General features: G+C 39.4%; 4 protein-coding genes across 6 annotated transcripts; 2 read left to right on the top strand and 2 right to left on the bottom strand.

The window, feature by feature from the left end:
- The first annotated feature begins 1,827 nt into the window (after nt 1-1,827).
- Nucleotides 1,828-3,753, top strand: LOC130496992 (uncharacterized). The gene has a single exon (XM_056989769.1). It carries the CDS (start codon nt 1,950-1,952, stop codon nt 3,456-3,458), a length of 1,509 nt encoding a protein of 502 aa, XP_056845749.1. The 5' UTR covers nt 1,828-1,949; the 3' UTR covers nt 3,459-3,753.
- Nucleotides 3,754-7,103: 3,350 nt separating this feature from the next.
- LOC108811359 (thymidine kinase a) lies at nt 7,104-8,374 on the bottom strand. Its single transcript, XM_018583407.2, has 4 exons — nt 7,942-8,374; nt 7,719-7,863; nt 7,511-7,632; nt 7,104-7,411 (listed from the first exon to the last, which is right to left on the bottom strand). Exons 1-4 carry the CDS (start codon nt 8,091-8,093, stop codon nt 7,168-7,170), a joined length of 663 nt encoding a protein of 220 aa, XP_018438909.1. The 5' UTR covers nt 8,094-8,374; the 3' UTR covers nt 7,104-7,167.
- A 699-nt stretch (nt 8,375-9,073) lies between these two features.
- On the top strand, nt 9,074-12,279 carry LOC108813496 (heterogeneous nuclear ribonucleoprotein 1). 3 transcript variants are annotated; one of them, XM_056989245.1, is made up of 4 exons: nt 9,074-9,179; nt 9,573-9,801; nt 9,906-11,184; nt 11,686-12,279. In XM_056989245.1, the coding sequence occupies exons 2-4, from the start codon at nt 9,580-9,582 to the stop codon at nt 11,700-11,702; spliced, it is 1,518 nt and encodes a 505-aa protein (XP_056845225.1). In that variant the 5' UTR covers nt 9,074-9,179; nt 9,573-9,579; the 3' UTR covers nt 11,703-12,279. The 3 variants fall into 3 exon arrangements, with proteins under 3 accessions (XP_056845225.1, XP_018441569.1, XP_018441570.1); XM_018586067.2 differs by having other exon boundaries at nt 9,078-9,327; XM_018586068.2 differs by having other exon boundaries at nt 9,080-9,327; nt 11,646-12,279.
- A 129-nt stretch (nt 12,280-12,408) lies between these two features.
- LOC130496787 (polygalacturonase-like) lies at nt 12,409-19,812 on the bottom strand. The gene is made up of 5 exons (XM_056989246.1): nt 19,702-19,812; nt 19,338-19,598; nt 13,918-13,965; nt 13,180-13,698; nt 12,409-13,084 (listed from the first exon to the last, which is right to left on the bottom strand). Exons 1-5 carry the CDS (start codon nt 19,810-19,812, stop codon nt 12,830-12,832), a joined length of 1,194 nt encoding a protein of 397 aa, XP_056845226.1. The 3' UTR covers nt 12,409-12,829.
- Between the last annotated feature and the right edge of the window lie 728 nt (nt 19,813-20,540).

The raw sequence follows: 20,540 nt of genomic DNA, 5'->3' as shown, positions 1-20,540 counted from the left end.
ATAGTCGCAACATTCTGTTACTATTTTGAATATGTAAATGATAAAGGAAAATAGAAGTTGGAAAAGGAGATGAAAAAGATCAAAGAAGTGTACAACCAAATCTTGATGCAGAATATGGAGAATATGGAGAGTACAATGACTCTAAGAACCAAGAGAAGTTATGCTTCTATCTTTGTTTAAGAACCTGGAATCATCAGTAGTAGTAGTAACTTGGTTGTTTTGTTATGATTATGTCTCCCATGTTGCTTTTGTCGAAATCTAAAATTGGTGTTAAAATAGTCTTTAAGAAAGAAAAAAAATATTTAAATATTTGTAATCATTTTCTAAAAATCCTATAAATTATAGTCTTAGGGGGAGTTATTGGATTATGATTTTTTGTGGATTTTGATGATTTTAATAGTTGAGAGGATTTTACAAGTTAAAAAGGATTTAATAAATTTTACACATAGATTTTCATAATTTGTGTATAGAATCCTATTGATTGTTAAACTTTTAAGGTAAGAAATTAATAGTGGTACAAAAAAGTGAAAATAATCATTTCAATCATTAAAGAGGCAAAATGCTATTATATCCTCTTAATATATAAATAATACAAAAATAATAAATAAATAAAATGTTTTTTTTTATAATTTTGAAATATGATTTTGAAATATATTTTAAAATTTTAACTTTTTATATAAAAGGTTACGATTTTTTTTCAAATTGTTTTCTTCAATTCTTTTTGAAATTAAAATACGTTTTAATAAAACTATTTTAATTTTTTTTACTTTTTTTTTAATTTTTAATATTTATTTTCTATTTTTTAAAGTTGTGATTTGTATTATGTTAAAGTTGTGATTTGTATTATTTCATTCTTTAATTTGTATGTTTTTGTATGTGAGTGTATTTTATTACATTGATTTCAAAAATCTTATGGGTATAGATGATATTCTCAAAGTTGAGTCTTATGAGTTAAAACAAAGAAAATTTGCATCCCAATAACAATAGATTTTAATAGAATCTCAAAATCAATGAAAACTAAACTTTTCAAATAACAAAGGATTTTAAGTGAAATTTAAAAGTCATTACCCCAATACAATGGATTCTACTCAGATTTTAAAAATTCATAAACCAATAACAATGGAATCTCAAAATTTAATAACTTCTCTGAAATTCTTTTACCAATAACCCCCCCTTATTTAGTTTAATGATTTTCTAATTCCATTAAAAATCTGAATTATTCAATTTTCGGTGTATTTTGTTGTATTTGTATTTGAAAGGAAGTTAATGAAAAATTTAGCAAAATTGTAAAGAACCAATTTTTTGGTCTTTATGCTAGGATTTGAAGATAATTCTTTATATTGTTTATCTATCATATATATATTATATATACCAAGATTATTGATCATTATAATATGAGAAACTTGAAAATATAAATTTCTTTATAAACTAAAAATATATCATTACTTTCATTAATGATAAAAGTATATCAAGCTTCCAAAACATCAGATTTAGACAAATACATTTTAAATATTTATCAAATCTTAAAACCTATCAAGTTTTGATCAAAAAGCACTTCTATGTATCTGACCGTGTCTCATTTTTATAGAGAGAAAAATGCATCTAATCCTATGTATTGAACTAGTGATTCTAAAAGAATTCAATTAATCTACAAAAAAGAAATAGGTAACTAACAAAAAGAAAAACTATATGAATCAGGTTGTAAAAACAATTTCTCTCACTTACGGGGTTAGAAATTGAGAAATCAGAATATTTGGGGGCAACAGTGTAATACTATAGAAAGCTAAACGCGTGAAACTGAAAACCAATTGATAAAGGAATCGTCGCATCGACAGACGCATTCATCCTGCCACCACCGAAACAAACCCTAACTCTCCGATTCTCCGACCAATTTCATCGGATCCGAGTTTCGAACAGCAGTTTCCGCACGCCGTTTCCCCCGATTGGAGATGTTTCTATCGCCTGGCCACTCTCCACGTCATCTATCATCTCCAGCACCGTCTTCTCGCTCCGACGATGGTCTCCAATCGACGCCCTCCTCCTCGGAGATCACGCCTCGTAACCCTAAAAAGCGGATGAGAGTCCTCGACGAGGACGCTTACGTGGAAGCGATCGAGAAGATCATCGAGCGCGATTACTTTCCGGATATCACGAAGCTCAAAGATCGTCTCGATTGGATCCAGGCGGTTAAAACACGTGACCCGGTTCAAATCCGAGACGCTCAGTTAAAGATCATCGAGAGGCGTGGAAGAAAGAAAGCTAATCATCATCACGGTGGGGTCACAGAGGGTAAGACTCAGACTCCTGGATCTACTTTCTTGAGAAACTTCACTCCTTTAGATGATCTTGATGGTAAGGCGACTCCTAGAACCCCTAGAGAAGAACCTAGCGGTGAAGTAGTTACTGATGAAGGAGATGTAGATGTTAACATGTCCTTAGATGAGTTCTTTAGGAGGTACACTAGTGAGGATAACGATAGCTTCTCGAAGATTCTTGAGAAGGTTAATAAGAGGAAGAAGGAGAAGTATAACTATCTCCTTGAAGGTGAGAAGAAAGATAGTGACTTGATTGAGGACGTGAAGAGAGATAGAATCACTGATGGTTACGGTACGTCTTATCAGCCGCCGGATACTTTAGAAGGGTGGAAATACACAGCGAAGAATCTTCTCATGTACCATCCAGCCGACCGCGGCGAGGCGGCGTTAACCGAGGAGGAGAGGGCTGTGAGGTTAGCTGGGTTGACTAAAGAGATAGCTAAAGGGAACACTCGTTTTCAAGGGAAGAGTATTGATTCCAGGCCGAGGGAAGATGGTTCCGTTGAGATTCTCTACACTCCTATCGCGGGTTCTTCACCTATGCTGCAGGTTAGGGATAGAGACAAGTCCAAGAGGTATGATCTTGATGATCTGAGGAAAACTCCGAATCCTTTTTATGTGGAGTCGGATAAGAGGGCGGACAATGGGTATAGTTTTGTGAAAACGCCGTCTCCTGCACCTGGTCTTGATGAATCGCCTTTTATAACGTGGGGTGAGATCGAAGGGACGCCGATGAGGTTGGATCCAGAGGATACACCTATTGATATTGGTGGTAGCGCTGATGGACCGCACTACAACATTCCGTCTGCACCTGCGAGAGATGTTACGGCGCATTCTTTATCGAGGGATGCGTCGAGGAAGCTGAGGGAGAGGTCGAACAGTATGTTTAAGAAGCCTCCGTTGCCGTTGCCGTCTCCTCATCATCATCGGAGTGGGAGTGCGAGTCCGAATGTTAGGACGCTTTCTCCGGCTGCTCAGAAGTTTTACAGACGGGCGATAGGGAAATCGTCTTCTAGTGGTGTTGATGAGAGCCTTCGTGCGAGTTATCGTGGAGCGAGTCCTGGTGGTGTGACTCCTAAGAGTGTGAGAAGTGCGTCTAGGTTCGGGAAAGATAGGCTCACCTCTGGTTCAAGGTCGCCTTGATATTGTGCGAATGTTATGATTATACATGTTGAATGCTTCTGGTTCTCATAGAGGCAACGAAGGTACTCTTCTTGTACTGCATAAGCTGCTTGTGTGCCAAGTTCTGTTGACTCTTTTCAAATTGAATATCTCTTGTCGCCTCTGTAATTTTAATTTCCACAGCTTCTCTGTTTTCTTTCTTCTTAGTAGCTCATTTTATGCTCCAACGCTGTTATCAATACTAGAACATCATCACAATATCCTCATGTTGAGTTTGGGGTTTGCTCTCTTAATATCAGTACCCCTTTTGTGTGTAGTTCAAAGTTACTAATAGTTGTCATCCGCAAGATTGATGTCTCCGCAGCTTTTGCATTTCCCTCAAGAGTTTGGAGTTGGTTGATGTTAGTTAATCATTATGAAATAGGCAGTTTTGTGGTGTGACATCAGTGGAAAGTGGCATAGACCGAGTGAGACACGTTTGCCAAATTAGCTGATGAGAAGAGCAGTGGGAAAAAGCCTTGACCAATCAACTAACAGGTTGTATGTATCATCAGGCCATGCCAATATATTTGCTTAACGTACTCGGTAAAGCTATGAAAGTATGCTTACGATGAGAAAAGCTGCTAACAAAAGCCAGTAGAATGCAAATGCAAGAAATAAACATGGATCAGAACTCATTTGCTTCAAAGAATTCATCAAACATATAACTTACATACAAGAAATATCAGTGTGGATAAATCTAGACAAATAAAACTAAAGCATACAGAAAAAAAAACATAATTCACTATCAAACATGATCGAACATGACTATAATGAAGAGTATATCTGTAGCTGAGTTACAACAGTTTCTCCCATTCCGGTGTTCTAGTGAAGAGAGAGCTCAATTAATAAAGCCAATAACAGATGAAGAGATTAGAGAGGTGCTGTTCAGAATGCCAAGGGATAAGTCACCAGGTCCGGATGGGTTCACAACAGAATTTTTCAAAGCAACCTGGAGTATAATAGGAAAGGATTTCACAACGGCAGTACAGTCTTTCTTTAGTAAGGGCTTCTTACCAAAAGGATTGAATGCTACTATCTTAGCGCTGGTGGCTAAAAAGGAAAATGCAACTGAGATGAAGGACTATAGGCCTATCTCATGTTGCAATGTGCTCTATAAAGTGATTTCAAAGATCATTGCTAACCGATTGAAAGGTACTCTCCCTTGCTGCATATCTTATAATCAATCGGCATTTGTTAAAGACAGGCTGCTAGTAGAGAATCTGTTATTAGCTACTGAAATAGTGAAGGATTATCATAGAGAGGATGTATCTCCTAGATGTGCTATGAAGATTGATATAGCTAAAGCATTTGACTCAGTCCACTGGCCGTTCTTACTGAATACGTTGAGAGCTCTTAATATGCCTGAGGATTTCGTTCATTGGATTGAACTTTGTGTCTGCACTCCATCCTTTTCAGTCCAAGTTAATGGAGAGTTAGCAGGGTTTTTTCAAAGCAAAAGGGGATTAAGACAGGGGTGTGCTCTATCTCCTTATCTATTTGTTATCTGTATGAATGTGTTATCGCATCTGCTGGACAAGGCGGCTGCTAGGAGGATCATAGGGTATCATCCAAAATGTCAGAATATCCTGCTTACACATTTGTGCTTTGCGGATGATCTTTTGGTATTTACTGATGGAACCAAAAGATCTATTGAAAATGTGTTGAAGATTTTTGAAGATTTTGCTGCTATATCAGGTTTAAGGATCAGCTTGGAAAAGTCTACACTGTATACAGCGGGGTTAACTGAAGTACAAGAAGGAGGCATTCTCAGTTGTTTCCCTTTTGCCTCGGGAAAGTTGCCAGTCAGGTATCTAGGTCTTCCCCTTCTTACAAGAAGGATGACGATAAATGACTATATGCCTTTAGTGGAGAAAATTAGGAAACGGATGAGTTCTTGGACAGGAAGGCTACTATCTTATGGTGGCAGACTGCAGCTCATTAATTCAGTTATCACTAGTATGGCAAATTTTTGGTTAACTGCGTTTCGGCTTCCTGGTAGTTGTTTAAAAGAGATTGAGAGTTTATGTTCAGCTTTCTTGTGGTCTGGAACAGAATTAAAGACAAGTAAGGCGAAGGTTAGTTGGAAAGATATTTGCTTACCAAAGAAAGAAGGAGGGCTGGGGATTAGACCTTTAAAGGAAGTCAACACTGTTCTTGGCTTGAAGCTGTTATGGAGATTATTTTCTTCTCGATCTTCGCTATGGGTTAACTGGATTCACTGTTATCTAATCAGGAAAGGTTCTTTCTGGTCAATGAAATATAATACAAATATGGGGTCTTGGATGTGGAGGAAAATACTGAAGCTAAGAGACATTGCTAAGAAGTACATAAGGATGGAAGTCCAAAATGGTAGACACACATCATTCTGGTATGATTCTTGGTCTCCTCTTGGATGTCTTAAAGATGTGTTGGGGGATAGAGGTACTATAGGACTTGGTATCACTGAGAATGCTTCTGTGGAGGAAGTGATACTTAATCATCGTAGTAGAAGACATAGACTGGCTGTATTAAATGATGTGGAGGGAGAGATTACAGAGCTGAGAAGTCGATATAATGAAGAAGATGATATCCCTTTATGGAGACAAGATGAGCATAGGTATGCAAAGGAATTTTCATCAAAAAAAACATGGCTGCATATGAGACAGGAACAGCCAGTCTGTGAGTGGAATAAGGGAGTGTGGTTTCCTCAATCCACTCCTAAATATTCATTTATGTTATGGGTGGCTGCGAAAGGAAGATTGCAAACTTGTGACAGAATGCAGAAGTGGAATGGTTCAATAAATGCAGAGTGTGTGTTATGTCAAGAAGAGAGGGAGACTTGTGAGCACTTATTCTTTAAGTGCAGATATTCAGGCAGAGTATGGAAGGAGCTGATTGGTGGTATTATGAAGGAAGTTTTCACTTTGGAATGGAATAGTATTCTAGATTTGATTTCACAATCAAGATCTAGATTCAAACCCACAGAGCTCTTCCTAATTCGATATACATTTCAAGTGCTATTACATAGTATCTGGCGGGAGAGAAATTCTCGAAGACATAACGAGCTGCCAAGAGAAGAAGAGGTGCTGATAAAATGTGTGGACAAACTGATTCGTTTGAAGCTTTTATCAGTAAAGGGTAAGGGACACAAGTATCTAGATGAGGGCTTATGCATATGGTTTGGCTCAAGAGTTTCATAGCTGGGTTTGAAGAGTGGTGTATGTTTCTATCAGGCTAAGGAAGGGTTAATAGATTGGAAATGATTTTATCTCAAGGGATGGAACAAGAGCTTGAGAAAACAGTTTGGATTTCTAGTTTTGAAGACAGGAAAAGGGAAAGAGAAGTAGATTTTGTCTATAATATAGTCCCCTAGCTATGAGATTCTTACTCTTTTTCCCCATTAGAGTTTTGTCCCAATAGGGTTTTCTCTAATGTGGGTTTTAATGAGGAGAATCTCATGGCATTTCCAAACTTGACTTGTGTCACATGGTCAAGTTTGAGGGGGTAATGAAGGTCGAAATAGTTGGTTTTGAGAAGATTTCTTAGCAAGTGTATCTTAGTTTCAAATTTGTTGCACTAGATGTAAAGAAGTTTTGATTGAATAAAATTTTACATTCATTCAAAAAAAAAAAAAAAAAAGAACATGACTATAATGTTACTAGTTGGTTCTATAGCAATTATGGTAGCATCAAATGTCTCCACACAGGATTCACCCACTTGCCTTGTCAGAATCCAAGACTTCCTTTGAATGTTTGATTACAACTTGATTACTAACATAATGCTTGCGGCAAACGGGCATATAAACATCAGCTCCACCGATCAGCTCGGTTCTGGTGTCACAAGTCTTTCTTAAAGTGAAGAAAGCTTTCTGTCCACAAACCTCACACCTTGCAGTTAGCTTCGTCACATAATCAGCCAAAGGTATAATGTCAATAACAGCACCAAAGCTCCTCCTAAATTTTTTTCCCACAGGAAAGAATCACATTCAATTTATTACAGTCAAACAAAAATTATTAAATTCTGAAAATGTCAAAACCATAGAATCAAGGCACCTTAAGTAGTCACCATCAAGACCCGCTACAATCAAAGTTTTGCCATCATCATCAGCGACTTTGCAGCAAAACTCGTAAAGGTCTCCAAAAAACTGAGCCTCGTCAATACCAATCACATCAAGCTGACAATCATTTGAAGAAGAAAAAAAACACAAAAATTTCAGTACCCTTTCACAAATTCATAATAAGACCAAACCAACGACTTTACCTTGGCATAAGCATCTTGTCCGAATATTTCGGGAAACGACATAAGATCCGGAAGAGCCCAGCAAGGGAATCCAATTCCATCGTGCGTCACCACCGAATCTTTGGCGTATCTCGTATCTTTACTCGATTTCACCATCGCAACGCTTCTACATAACCAAAAGGTATGAACTTGAAAAACTAAGATCACTTTCTAAAATCTGTGGAGATAGTAAAGGTTTTTTTACCTTCCGGCGCTGATCTCCGACTTGATACGTTGGAGGAGAGAGGTCGATTTCCCGGAGAACATAGGACCCGTGATAACATGAATAGCTCCAGACCCGCGATGTTCTTGATCGGAGATAACATCTCTGGAGATGTCACTTTCGAGGGTGGCCATGGCAGAGACTTGGATGATCGTGAGTGTGAGGATGAGGATGAAAGGGAGGAGAAAGGTTAAAACTTTGCTTTGTGGGTTTTTGGTAGGGATGATGAGTGTAACTTGTCGATGAGATGTTAATATATAACAAAGACTCGAGAGGTTGAAGAAGGAAGAAAATTGTAGGAGAAGATTTGTCAAAGTCAAACATTAAGGATTTTGAATTTTGATGACTTCGTGGAGGGAAACAATGTTTTAAAGGAACCTTTTCAGCTTTTAAATGGTGGGCCTAAGCCCAATAAGCTTAGGCTTGGCCCTAAGTTGTTTTTAATTCGTTGTATTTGTGATTAACTAAATTGAAATAGTTATCTAATTTAATTTATGATACTTTTAACGATTATACAATTTTCAATTTATAAAATTTTATTTAACTTTGAATCCACATATGAACCAATCAAAAATGCTCCGCAACAGCATTAATTCTCAACCGTATAAATTGCTAAATAACGCTTAAGACTAATTGTAACCGTCTTCTAAACTTTTTATTTTAACATCATTCGATATATTTAAAAATGTCAGATTTTTCTCTGAAATATTATATGTTTATTGCTGCTATATTGTAAATATTATTTAATTATGGTAATAAAATTTATATAGCAAAAATGAGATTTTTTTCTTTTTTAAAAAATATTTCTAAATTTAAGCATTAATGCAAACACAAATAACCAATTTAAATTTTAAATAACCCTAACAAACAACAACCTAATAAACATCATTTATTCAATACCATCTTTAGTTTAGTCTTAATGTCACTAATTCTAATTAATCTTAAGTTTATTTTCATTAATAATAAACAAACTAAGTATTCTAATTCTTTTCTTTTTGGTAAACAACAGTAATAAAAAAAAAAGGTAGCGTGTAAGGAAAATTAAAAAAGAAAACTCCGCAATTTCCTTATTACAAACGCACATGAGCTTGTAATGTAAAAAAAAACCTTCCCCTTATCATCTGTATATATACAGACATATCTTCTTCTTCTTCTTACAATCGAAAAGCCTTCGTCTTTCTATCTCTCCTCTCTCTAGAGCGCGTCCCTGCGCGTCGTCAGTATGTTCTTATTGACGCCATTGAAATTGAATTAAAATCCGATTGAACTTAAAAACACACACAGATATTCAAAAAAAAAAATCGAGCCTTTCGTCAGATCTTGACGAGATTCCGCATCTGGGTCTTTTTTTTTAATCTAATCTGATTGGTGGGTTTTCGTTATCATCTCGTTTTTTGATTCTCTGATCTGAGATTTGATTGTAAATCCGTTTCCTTTTTCTGATCAAACTCGAGCAGATTGGATTCTCTTTTGTTTTGTCTTTCTTTAATCAGTTAGATGAAGATCTGTTGTTCCTTGATTGATTCCCAAGTGTTCGATTTAATGCAAAAACCTGTTTTGGATTCATGTTTTGTGTTCGGTCTGAAAGTTTGGTCTTTTCTGTGTTGCTGCAGAGCAAAAATGCAATCCGACAGCGGAAAGCTTTTCGTGGGAGGGATATCGTGGGACACCAACGAGGAACGTCTCAAGGAGTATTTCAGCAGCTTCGGTGAAGTGATCGAAGCTGTGATCTTGAAAGACCGGACCACGGGCCGCGCACGTGGCTTCGGCTTCGTAGTCTTTGCTGATCCAGCTGTTGCAGAGATTGTTATAACCGAAAAACATAGTATCGATGGTAGATTGGTAATGCCTCCTTCATCTTTGATGTGATTCTGTACAATGTAACTTGTTTCCAAAGCTTCTTTATGCAATCAAGCCAACGAGTTTGCTTGATTAACTTTATGCAGGTGGAAGCGAAGAAAGCTGTGCCTAGAGACGACCAGAACACAGTTAGGAGCAACAGCAGTAGCATCCAAGGATCACCAGGCGGTCCAGGAGCTCGAACAAGGAAGATATTCGTCGGAGGGTTACCATCTTCCGTCACAGAAGGCGAATTCAAGACCTATTTTGAGCAGTTCGGGACACCTACCGACGTGGTCGTTATGTACGATCACAACACACAGAGGCCTAGAGGTTTTGGATTCATAACTTATGATTCCGAGGAGGCAGTTGACAGAGTACTGCTCAAGACGTTCCATGAGCTTAACGGTAAAATGGTCGAGGTTAAGCGAGCTGTTCCGAAGGAGTTGTCTCCTAGTCCAGCTCGTGGTAGTCCTCTCGGTGCTGGTTACAGCAGCTATGGGGTTAATAGGGTTAATAACCTTTTGAATGGATATGCTCAAGGGTTTGGTCCCGGTTCGGTTGGAGGGTATGGGCTTAGGATGGATGGTCGGTTTAGTCCGGTTGGTGCTGGGAGAAGCGGGTTTGCGAATTTCGGTTCTGGTTATGGGATGAATGTGAACTTTGAGCAAGGGTTGCCTACAGGGTTCACTGGAGGTGCAAGTTTTAATGGAAATGTAGACTATGGTAGAGGAATGATGAGCCCTTACTACATTGGGAACACGAACCGGTTCGGTCCTGGGGGTGGTTATGAAGGAGGCAATGGAGGAGGAGGAGGAGGAGGAAGCTCGTCTTTCTTCAGTTCCGTTACACGGAACCTATGGGGAAACAACGGAGGTTTGAACTATAACAACAACAACGGTGCAAACTCAAACTCCAATACATACATGGGAGGAACAGCAAGTGGGAACAACGCGCTAAGTGGTCCATTTGGAAACTGGGGTGCTCCTGGAGGAGGAGGAGGAGGAGGAGGAGGAGGAGGAAACAATGGTGTTGGTAACGAGAATTTGAAGTTTGGTTATGGAGGAAACGGTGAATCTGGTTTTGGGTTGGGAACAAGAAACATTGGGCCTAGCAAGGCAGCACCGTCGTCTTCATTCTCTTCTGCCTCGGGGACTAACAACACAGGTTATGATGGAGCAGGACTTGCGGAGTTTTATGGGAATGGTGCAGTGTATAGTGATCCCACATGGAGATCATCAGCTCCTGAGACGGAAGGGCCTGGTTCTTTTAGCTATGGGATTGGAGGAGGAGGAGGAGGAGGTCCTTCTTCGGATGTTTCAGCTAGAAGTTCATCTCCAGGTTATGTTGGCAGTTACAGTGTGAACAAGAGGCAACCAAACAGAGGTAAATCTCATTTCATAGTTATCTTTGCCTATAACACATGATTACATGCTTAAAGAATGCCATTAGGTAGCTGATAAGTAGAGGAATAGGGTATGAACGTGTAGTTCCCTAATAGAAAGCATAGATAGGGTTCCAAATCACACTATCTAGGCTAGATTTTAGGTATCCTCTTCTTCTTTGTGGAATAAAACAAACCATGGTTTAGGTTCTTGCTTGCATACATAATGTGGTAAAAACAGTAACCAGTCTACTAGTTCATCAGGGGTGTGTCATCTACATGAGTCAAGTTTCTTTCAGTGCCTCCTTAGATATGTTGTGCTCATGGAGCTTAGGAAAATATCTTTAATCTTATGCATTGCTCACACCAGATTCTCTCTAGGAAGTCTAAGAAACTTATGATGACGAAACCCAATTGCATGACTTGTTTCTTATAGCTCCCTTTCTTCGCCTTTGTGTTGCAGGAATTGCTACTTAGTTTTTGTTTTTACCACGATATTGTAGGCGAGCCATCACTGTGAACGATTAGATGATATCTTCTCTCCTTGATACAAAAGCCTATGAGGACGAAACTTGACCAACACCATCAGCTAGAGGCTAGAGCTAACCAGAAAATCCCATAGATTTTCCTGTCAATGGTTTGGTTTTCTAAATTTATTGGTCCTCCTAGGCTTCTTTTCTGTTTTCTTTTTTTTTTCTTTTTTCAATGAGGGATAGTGGAAACTGTATCAGTCTCCGGCGAGGCTGTAATACATAAGAAGAGTTCAAAACAAAAACAAAAAAATGAAGAAGAGGATGATCCTTCTTCCTGAGTTTTCTTTATTGTCATGTAATGGTTCTTCTTGGTCTTGAGGGTTGTGTCTAAGGTTTGGTGTTTTGAGGCAGATTGTACTAGAGGTTATATGTTACTTTTGTTTTGTGGTTTTTAAGTTTTTGTTTTTGTTTTTTTGATAGTGAGAGATTATTGGAAAAAAAGGATTTTAGCCATTGTAGGGCTTTGGAGAATAAGTCTGTTTGTATGTCTTATGCGAACGCAAGCAAACTCGTTTCTGTTCATGTACTCTTATCTTATAGAAACTATTGTTATGTTTCATTTGATTTCATATCTTCATTTTGCATTCTTTTTTTTAGAATATAGTCCAGTGACTGACTAACATTTATTGATTGAATCTGGAGATCCTTATTATTTGAATTATAAGAATATAACATCATCAGATTATTGTTATGAATCCTAATGATATGTAATTATGTATCCTCCACACAATTTCTTTTCTCTACGTTGATCCCAAAAAAAAGAAACTTGGGAGCCAAACTACTACTGACCATCTTGAACTACTGCGGAAGCTTCACTTACACAATTGTTTATCAAAGTCTACATAGGCTTTTTAACGTGCATACACCAATGATTCAGTGACTAGAGTTCGCAGTTTGCACTAACCATAGAATAAATGGCTCATTAGTTATGTAAAACCAAATTCCCTCGTTGAGGCAAAACTCTATGTGGCTTGAACCGATCGAGGCAATTGAAAGTGTTAATAGTTTTTTTGGGGTTAATAGCATACATCATAGATCATAGTTAATTTTTGTATAGAAAATATAACAATATTGTATGGGTGGGTGTTTTAGGTTAATAGTTTTGAGCTTCTACTTATTGGCCGGGTAGTTTGGTCACGGGGCTGCTGCAAGCTTCAGGGCTCTGAGCTCCCAAGAGTCTGGGACTTACGTTTGAGCACTGGAAAGTAGCTGGACCATCTGCTCCGCTGTACTTAATATCAATATCTCCAATCTCGACGTTCTGACATGGATATCCCTTGCTGCACAATAGCTTCACTGCATCCTTGTTCCCTGATGTTCCTCTGACATTCTTGAAGCTTATGTTCACAAGCTTAATCGTTGATGCTTTCTTCAAATACAAAAACAAAAATAATTTCATAATCAACTGAATAATATATATTTTTATTTAATATATCAAAAATGAATTATAGAAAGATGTGTTACCTTCTTGTTGCATTGGTTCCAAGGGCAGTACTCTTGGTCGATGAGGATTGGGTTGGTAACGTTCTTGACGATGATATCCTCGAAATGAATATCGGAGGCAGTGGTAGAGCAAGCAGCAGACGGCCATGTCTTGATCCTCAGCCCGTTGTCAGTCTCTTGGAGTGTGCAGTTCACGACCCTAATGCCGCTAACATCTTGCTCTTTTCCGTACCTTCCAAGGCTTCCCACGCTGATTCCATGTCCTGGACCGCACGTGACTTTCTCCACGTGAAGGTTGCTCGTCCCATCTCCAACGGAGATGCAGTCGTCTCCGGTGGAGATGAAGGAGTTAAGGATCTTGACTCCGTCGCTTCTTCCCAAATGGATACCGTCAGTGTTGGGACTGTCTTCTGGAGCGGTGATCTTGATGTTACTCATGGTCATGTTCTTGGCTCCGAGCACGTTGATGTGGAAGTTCTTGGCGTCTATCGATGATATGTCTTTGATCTCAGCGTTCTCCACGAAATCAAACCTTATACTCTATAAAAACAAAGACAAGATATAACATCACTAAGTTGTTTTCTTCCACACAAAAGCCAATTAAATTCTGATATGTTGAGGTCTCAAAAACCATCAATTCTTTAATTTTTTTCTGCGTGCAAACAATCCATATATGACTTAAGAGCCTACTCACCAACTAAAACCTTGGTAATAATTTCAAAATATCAAAGAAAAATGTGGACAGAAGCATGCACATACGATGGGAAGTTTCTTGCAGTTGAAAGTCTGGTGGCAGTTATTGACTCTCTGTTGGGAAAACTCACCACACAAACTCGCTGAAGCACTCTCTGTTGCACTTGTCGTAGTACGTTAGAAAGTATGAGTTTGTAGATCTATGGAGAACAGAAGAAGAACACGGAATTATAGAAGATAGACACAAGAATTTGATATCCCAGGGTTCACCTAAATGTGGTTACGTCCCTGGGGCCTGACAATGAGGCAAATCACTATAATCTCAAGTACAAGATATAGTACCTCTCTCTCTCTCACAACCAAAGCTTACAACCAAGCTAGGTCTTTCTTGCACAGATCGTTACAAAGACTTAGAGAGAAGAGTGCACACGAGCTCCTCTTATATAGTAGGAGTTTATTACATTAACCTAGTTGGATTAGGGCATTCGCCCCTTTCCATAAACCTATTAGGAAATATTCCAAAATACTTGCAACTTCCATAACTCCATGAGAAGTAATATTTCCAGGAACCTATCACCTTCAAGAAAGTGATATTTCCTTTTCCTAATATGACATCCTTGTCTTGGTTTAAGTTATGCGATCTTGTTTGATTTCCATCACCAAATCTTGACTGACGAAGTCCCTGAAGTATTCGCTGACGTAGTCTCTGAGGTAGTCTCTGACGTAGTCTCGAATCCCAACAAACTCCACCTTGATGACATCAAACATGATCCACTACTTAGGTTAAGCAAACTCGTGCTTTGCCAGGCGATGCCGAATGCTCCTTAGTGTTCGGACATACCAAGGAAGTCCACCGCTTCCTCAAACTTCTTAACCGGAACAACCTTGGTTAATATATCTGCAGGATTCCAAGAAGTACATATCTTCTTCACACTTACATCACCTTGAGCGATGATATCCCTGATGAAGTGCATCTTTCTGCTGATGTGCTTAGTCCTCTCATGATACACATTGTTCTTGGCTAGACACAATGCACTTTGAGAGTCACACGATATCACCACCGTGTCTTGCTTGAATCCAAGCTCCTCCGCTAAGCCCCTTAACCAAATTCCTTCCTTGACTGCTTCAACAAGCGCTATATACTCTGCTTCAGTCGTTGATAAAGCCACTACGCTTTGTAGACTCGATCTCCAGCTGATTGTATTCCCACCAGCCTTGAAAACATAACCTGAGATCGACCTTCTCTTGTCCAGATCCGAAGCAAAATCAGAATCACAGAAACCTTCAACATTAAACGCCTCATTCTTCCTGAAGCACAGTTTCAGATCTTGTGTTCCCTTCAGGTATCTTAATACCCACTTAACCGCAGTCCAATGAACCATCCCAGGCTTACTCATAAACCTGCTAACCAACCCCAACGCATACGCCAGATCACACCTCGTGCCTATCATAGCATACATTATGCTCCCGATAGCATTAGCATATGGAATATCATCCATACATGTCTCTGCTTCATCATCTACTACAGCTGACAATTTGAAATGTGCACCAATAGGTGTTGATACACTCTTTGACTCATCCATGTCGAATACCTTGAGAATCTTCCTGATATAACCAGATTGAGACAGTGTTAGAATCCCCTTTGCACGATCTCTCTCAATATCCATTCCCAAAATCCGTCTTGCTGGACCCAAGTCCTTCATCTCAAATCTGCTGCTCAGCAACTGCTTCACTTTCCTGATCTCTGCCGCATCCTTTGATGCAACCAACATATCATCCACGTATAGCAACAAATAGATATATGTACCTTTGGTTACCTCCTTGATGTAAACACAGTGATCATATTCACTCTTCACAAAACCGTGACTAACCACAAACTGATCAAAACACTTGTTCCATTGTCTTGGTGCCTGCTTTAGTCCATAAAGAGCCTTCTGAAGTAGACAGACGTGATCCTCTTTCCCTTTAACCTGAAATCCCTCTGGTTGCTCCATGTAAATCTCTTCTTCAAGTGTACCATGAAGAAACGCAGTCTTTACATCAAGTTGCTCAAGTTCCAAATCCTGATTCACTGTAATTGACAACAAGAACCTTATGGATACATGCTTCACGACGGGTGAAAACACATCTTGATAATCAATACCCTCCCTCTGAGAGTATCCCTTAGCAACTAACCGAGCCTTGAATCTAGGCTTCTCAACACCAGGTATACCAGACTTCAACTTAAAGACCCACTTGCAGCCTATCACCTTACGCTCACTAGGCCTTCTCACAAGCTTCCAGGTTTGGTTCCTATCCAGTGAAGTCATCTCTTCACCACATGCTTCAGCCCACTGCTTTCGCTCTTCGCTGTTCATCGCTCCATGATAGTCTTGAGGTTCTTCAGCACATACATCATCAGCTACATATAGTGCAAACGCTGCTACATCATCTGAGTCGGAGTACCGTGCAGGTGGCACTATTCTTCTCCGAACTCTATCTCTTGCTAGCTGATATCCTTCAAGACTTTCACCTTGTTTGTCACCTACGTCACCAGCTGACTCAACTGTTTCTTCAACAGCTCCACCTGAAGTATCAACTTCCGGTCCTGACGCAGATCCTGCTGTATTTTCCAGCACCGTCTGATTTCTTAGCTCCTCTGTGACATCTGCTTTCTTCTTGCAGACATCCAAATCCTTGTAGACTTTATCTTCTGTAAATACCACATTCCTGCTTATAACACACTTCTCCTCATCAAGAAGCCAACCTTTGTATCCTTTCACACCCACTGGATAACTTATGAAGATTCCCTTTTTAGCTCTGGCCTTGAGCTTTCCTTGATCTGCATGGACGTAAACCACTGATCCAAATCTTCTCAGGTGCAGATAACCGGGCTTCTTGCCCAACCAAAGTTCCTCCGGAATGTTCCCATCTATGGCAGAAGATGGACTCCTGTTTGTCACATATGCTGACGTAGATACTGCTTCAGCCCAGAATTTTTCCTCTAGACCCGACTCAACCAGAAAACATCTCACCTTTTCCATCAGAGTCCTGTTCATACGTTCAGCTACACCGTTCTGCTGTGGTGTATATGCACAAGTCATATGTCTCTTGATTCCATGTTGCTTACAGAAGCTGTCAAACTCTGTGTTGCAGAATTCAAGTCCATTGTCTGTTCTAAGACAACACACCTTCTTCTTGACTTGATTCTCGACCAGCTTCTTCCATTCACAAAATTTACTAAAGGCTTCTCCTTTAGTAGCTAAGAAATATATCCAGACCTTTCTTGTATAATCATCGATAATAGACAGGAAGTATTGCTTCCCTGACAGACTTGGTGTCACACTTGGAGATCCCCATAGATCAGCATGTACATACTTGAGAGCTTCACCTGTATCATGTTTCCCGATGCTGAAGCTTACTCTCTTCTGCTTCCCCATCACACAGCTCTCACAGAAATCCAAATCACCAATCCTCCTCTTATCGATCACCCCTTTCTGGGCAAGAATCTGTAGATTCTTCATGCTCATGTGCCCAAGACGTCTATGCCACAAGACTGTCTCATCTTTAGATAGTTTCTTCTTGACACTGCTGTTTACTTCACCTGACACAGTCTCACCATCTAACAGGTACAATGACCCGGACAAGGTTCCCTGAAGTGCTAGCTTACCATGCTTGTAAAACCTAGTCTTCCCATGTCCACCACTATGCTCAAAGCCCAATAAATCCAAGGTTCCCGTGGATATCAAGTTCCTTCTTAATTCCGGAATATACCTGACATTCGTGAGTGTCTTAACCGAACCTCCATAAGCTTTGATGTTGATTGTACCAATCCCTTGCACTCCAACCGCGCAATCATTACCAAGAAGAACTTGTCCTGAGGTCAGCTCTTGAAACATGTGAAACCAATCCCTCCTACACGTCATATGGTAGGAACATCCAGAATCAATCACCCACTTATCATGATGCCACTTATCTCCTACCGAAAGTGCATCATCGTCTGAATCAGGATCTATCACAACCGCTGCCTCACCTTCTTCTTCATCTCTGCCATACTTCTTCTTGTATGCATAACACTCCCTTTTGGTGTGTCCCTGCTTCTTGCAGAACCAGCAAGTTATCCTAGACCCTGAGATCGATCTAGACTTGCTCTTACCATTCTTCACAGGATCCTTCTTCTCAGTCCTTCCTCTAGCATAGTGACCTTCACCAATATCATGTGAAGCCGTAGAGGATTTCAGATCCTGATCTTTAGACCTTGCTGCACTTGTCACCTCTTCCAACGACAATGTTTCCTTGCCGTACTTAAGCGTTTCTTTGAGAGAGTTGAACCGTGAAGGAAGCGAGTTCAGGAGCAGAATCGCTTGTACCTCCTCTGACACAGTTACATTCACGCTTGACAGGTGAGAGACAATCTTCAAGAAGTCATCGATATTCTCATCCATACTCCGAGTATCAACCATCTTGAAGGTATAGAACTTGTGCTGCAAGTGAATTCTGTTCGGTAGAGTCTTTGAGAGATATAACCTCTCCAGTGTAGACCATGTAGAAGCAGCTGTAGTACACAACTCGATCTTCCGTAACACATGATCCCCAACATTGAGAATGATCAGATTCATCGCCTTCTCTGATCTTTCAAGCCTTTCAGCTTCCTCTTTCTCTAACCGCTCTTTGTAAACATCCTCGTCTTCATCCTTCTTCCTAGCTGAGACAGAAGGTGACTCGGACTCTTCTAATACATCCTTTAGACCAAGGACAGACAGATGCGCAAGCATCCTCTTCTTCCACAACGAGAAGTCTCCCTTCCCATCGAACCGCTCCACCTCAATTCTTACTTTAGTAGACATTGAGAACACCACCTAAGGCTCTGATACCACTTTGTTGGGAAAACTCACCACACAAACTCGCTGAAGCACTCTCTGTTGCACTTGTCGTAGTACGTTAGAAAGTATGAGTTTGTAGATCTATGGAGAACAGAAGAAGAACACGGAATTATAGAAGATAGACACAAGAATTTGATATCCCAGGGTTCACCTAAATGTGGTTACGTCCCTGGGGCCTGACAATGAGGCAAATCACTATAATCTCAAGTACAAGATATAGTACCTCTCTCTCTCTCACAACCAAAGCTTACAACCAAGCTAGGTCTTTCTTGCACAGATCGTTACAAAGACTTAGAGAGAAGAGTGCACACGAGCTCCTCTTATATAGTAGGAGTTTATTACATTAACCTAGTTGGATTAGGGCATTCGCCCCTTTCCATAAACCTATTAGGAAATATTCCAAAATACTTGCAACTTCCATAACTCCATGAGAAGTAATATTTCCAGGAACCTATCACCTTCAAGAAAGTGATATTTCCTTTTCCTAATATGACATCCTTGTCTTGGTTTAAGTTATGCGATCTTGTTTGATTTCCATCACCAAATCTTGACTGACGAAGTCCCTGAAGTATTCGCTGACGTAGTCTCTGAGGTAGTCTCTGACGTAGTCTCGAATCCCAACACTCTCCAAGCTGCGTTTCCTTCACCGTCGAAAACTCCACCTCCGTTCAACTTAAACCCATTCATGTTGCCGAAGACAACCCATTTTTCCTTTCCCTGGATCGCGTTACCGTCAGCTTTGACAGTGCCTTGAAGGGTGATCTCGACTGGAGCTTTGCATGGACCCCTCATCTCGATCTCACCAAGCTTGAACTCTCCTTTTGGGATCACCACTTTGCTCGGTGAGAGAGATTGGCATGCGGATGTGAATGCTTTCAGAAGTGCCTGCATATATCAGCAGAATGAAGCTTTAACAACTTAAGCCAAAAATGTGGTTTTGGTAGATTGCTTGTAACGCAAGAAAGAGGAAAAGAAATATATGACTAACCTGAGTAATATCAGAACCTGAAGAGGAACCAATGTTGAATACCTCGGCATTGGCTGAAAACCCCAGCAAACAGAAAATAAATATTGTAGAAACTCCAAAATACGCACCCATTGTTAAAAATATATATTTACTACTCGTATTACTATTTACTCTTAGTTATGTTGTTTTGTTTCTTAAATTATGATTTAACTCATGGTTACATTTATATAGTGGGTTCGGGAAAGAGATGTTCAGTTTAAATTTTCTCACCCACCTCTCATTTTTTAGGTTGTGTGACCCTTGTCTTTGGATTCTGCTGTCTAATTTTATATCTTGAAGGTTAAAACAAAAAAGTACCTTAACCAATAAATTGTTACTTTTATGTATATTCTAATTTTTGCTTTGTTTTATCAAGACAACTATAACTGAAAATGTCACAAAATTTGTTAGCAACTGAACTGAAAATATAAGTAAACTTTCATATAATGATATTGAGTTAATTTTAAAAACTTTCATTTTCTTCTGATTATGAACGTTTTATACACACTATGTAAAGAAGAGGAGCCGAGGTGGTCTCTCGATTCCAGGCGAAGCTTGCATAGCAAGCAGAGATAGTCCATGTGGATCCACCATGATAATAAACCGTCTCTCATGGGACATCTATCCATGATCCATCAGGAACAACCACGGACAATATAGATTGTTTTGTGACTGCCTCTTTTTCTCAAGTTACATATAGTTGTATATGTTTTAACAACTGATTAATGTACATATCCTACATTACATAGCGTTGAAGAGGCAAAATAGAGATCTTAAACTCAAAAGACTGTTTAATGAAATGATTAAGAGAGATTGTATTT

This window comes from Raphanus sativus, chromosome 6, assembly GCF_000801105.2.
Source record: "Raphanus sativus cultivar WK10039 chromosome 6, ASM80110v3, whole genome shotgun sequence".
In the NCBI taxonomy this organism is placed as follows: Eukaryota; Viridiplantae; Streptophyta; class Magnoliopsida; order Brassicales; family Brassicaceae; genus Raphanus; species Raphanus sativus.
This window is presented reverse-complemented; position numbering and strand designations above follow the sequence as displayed.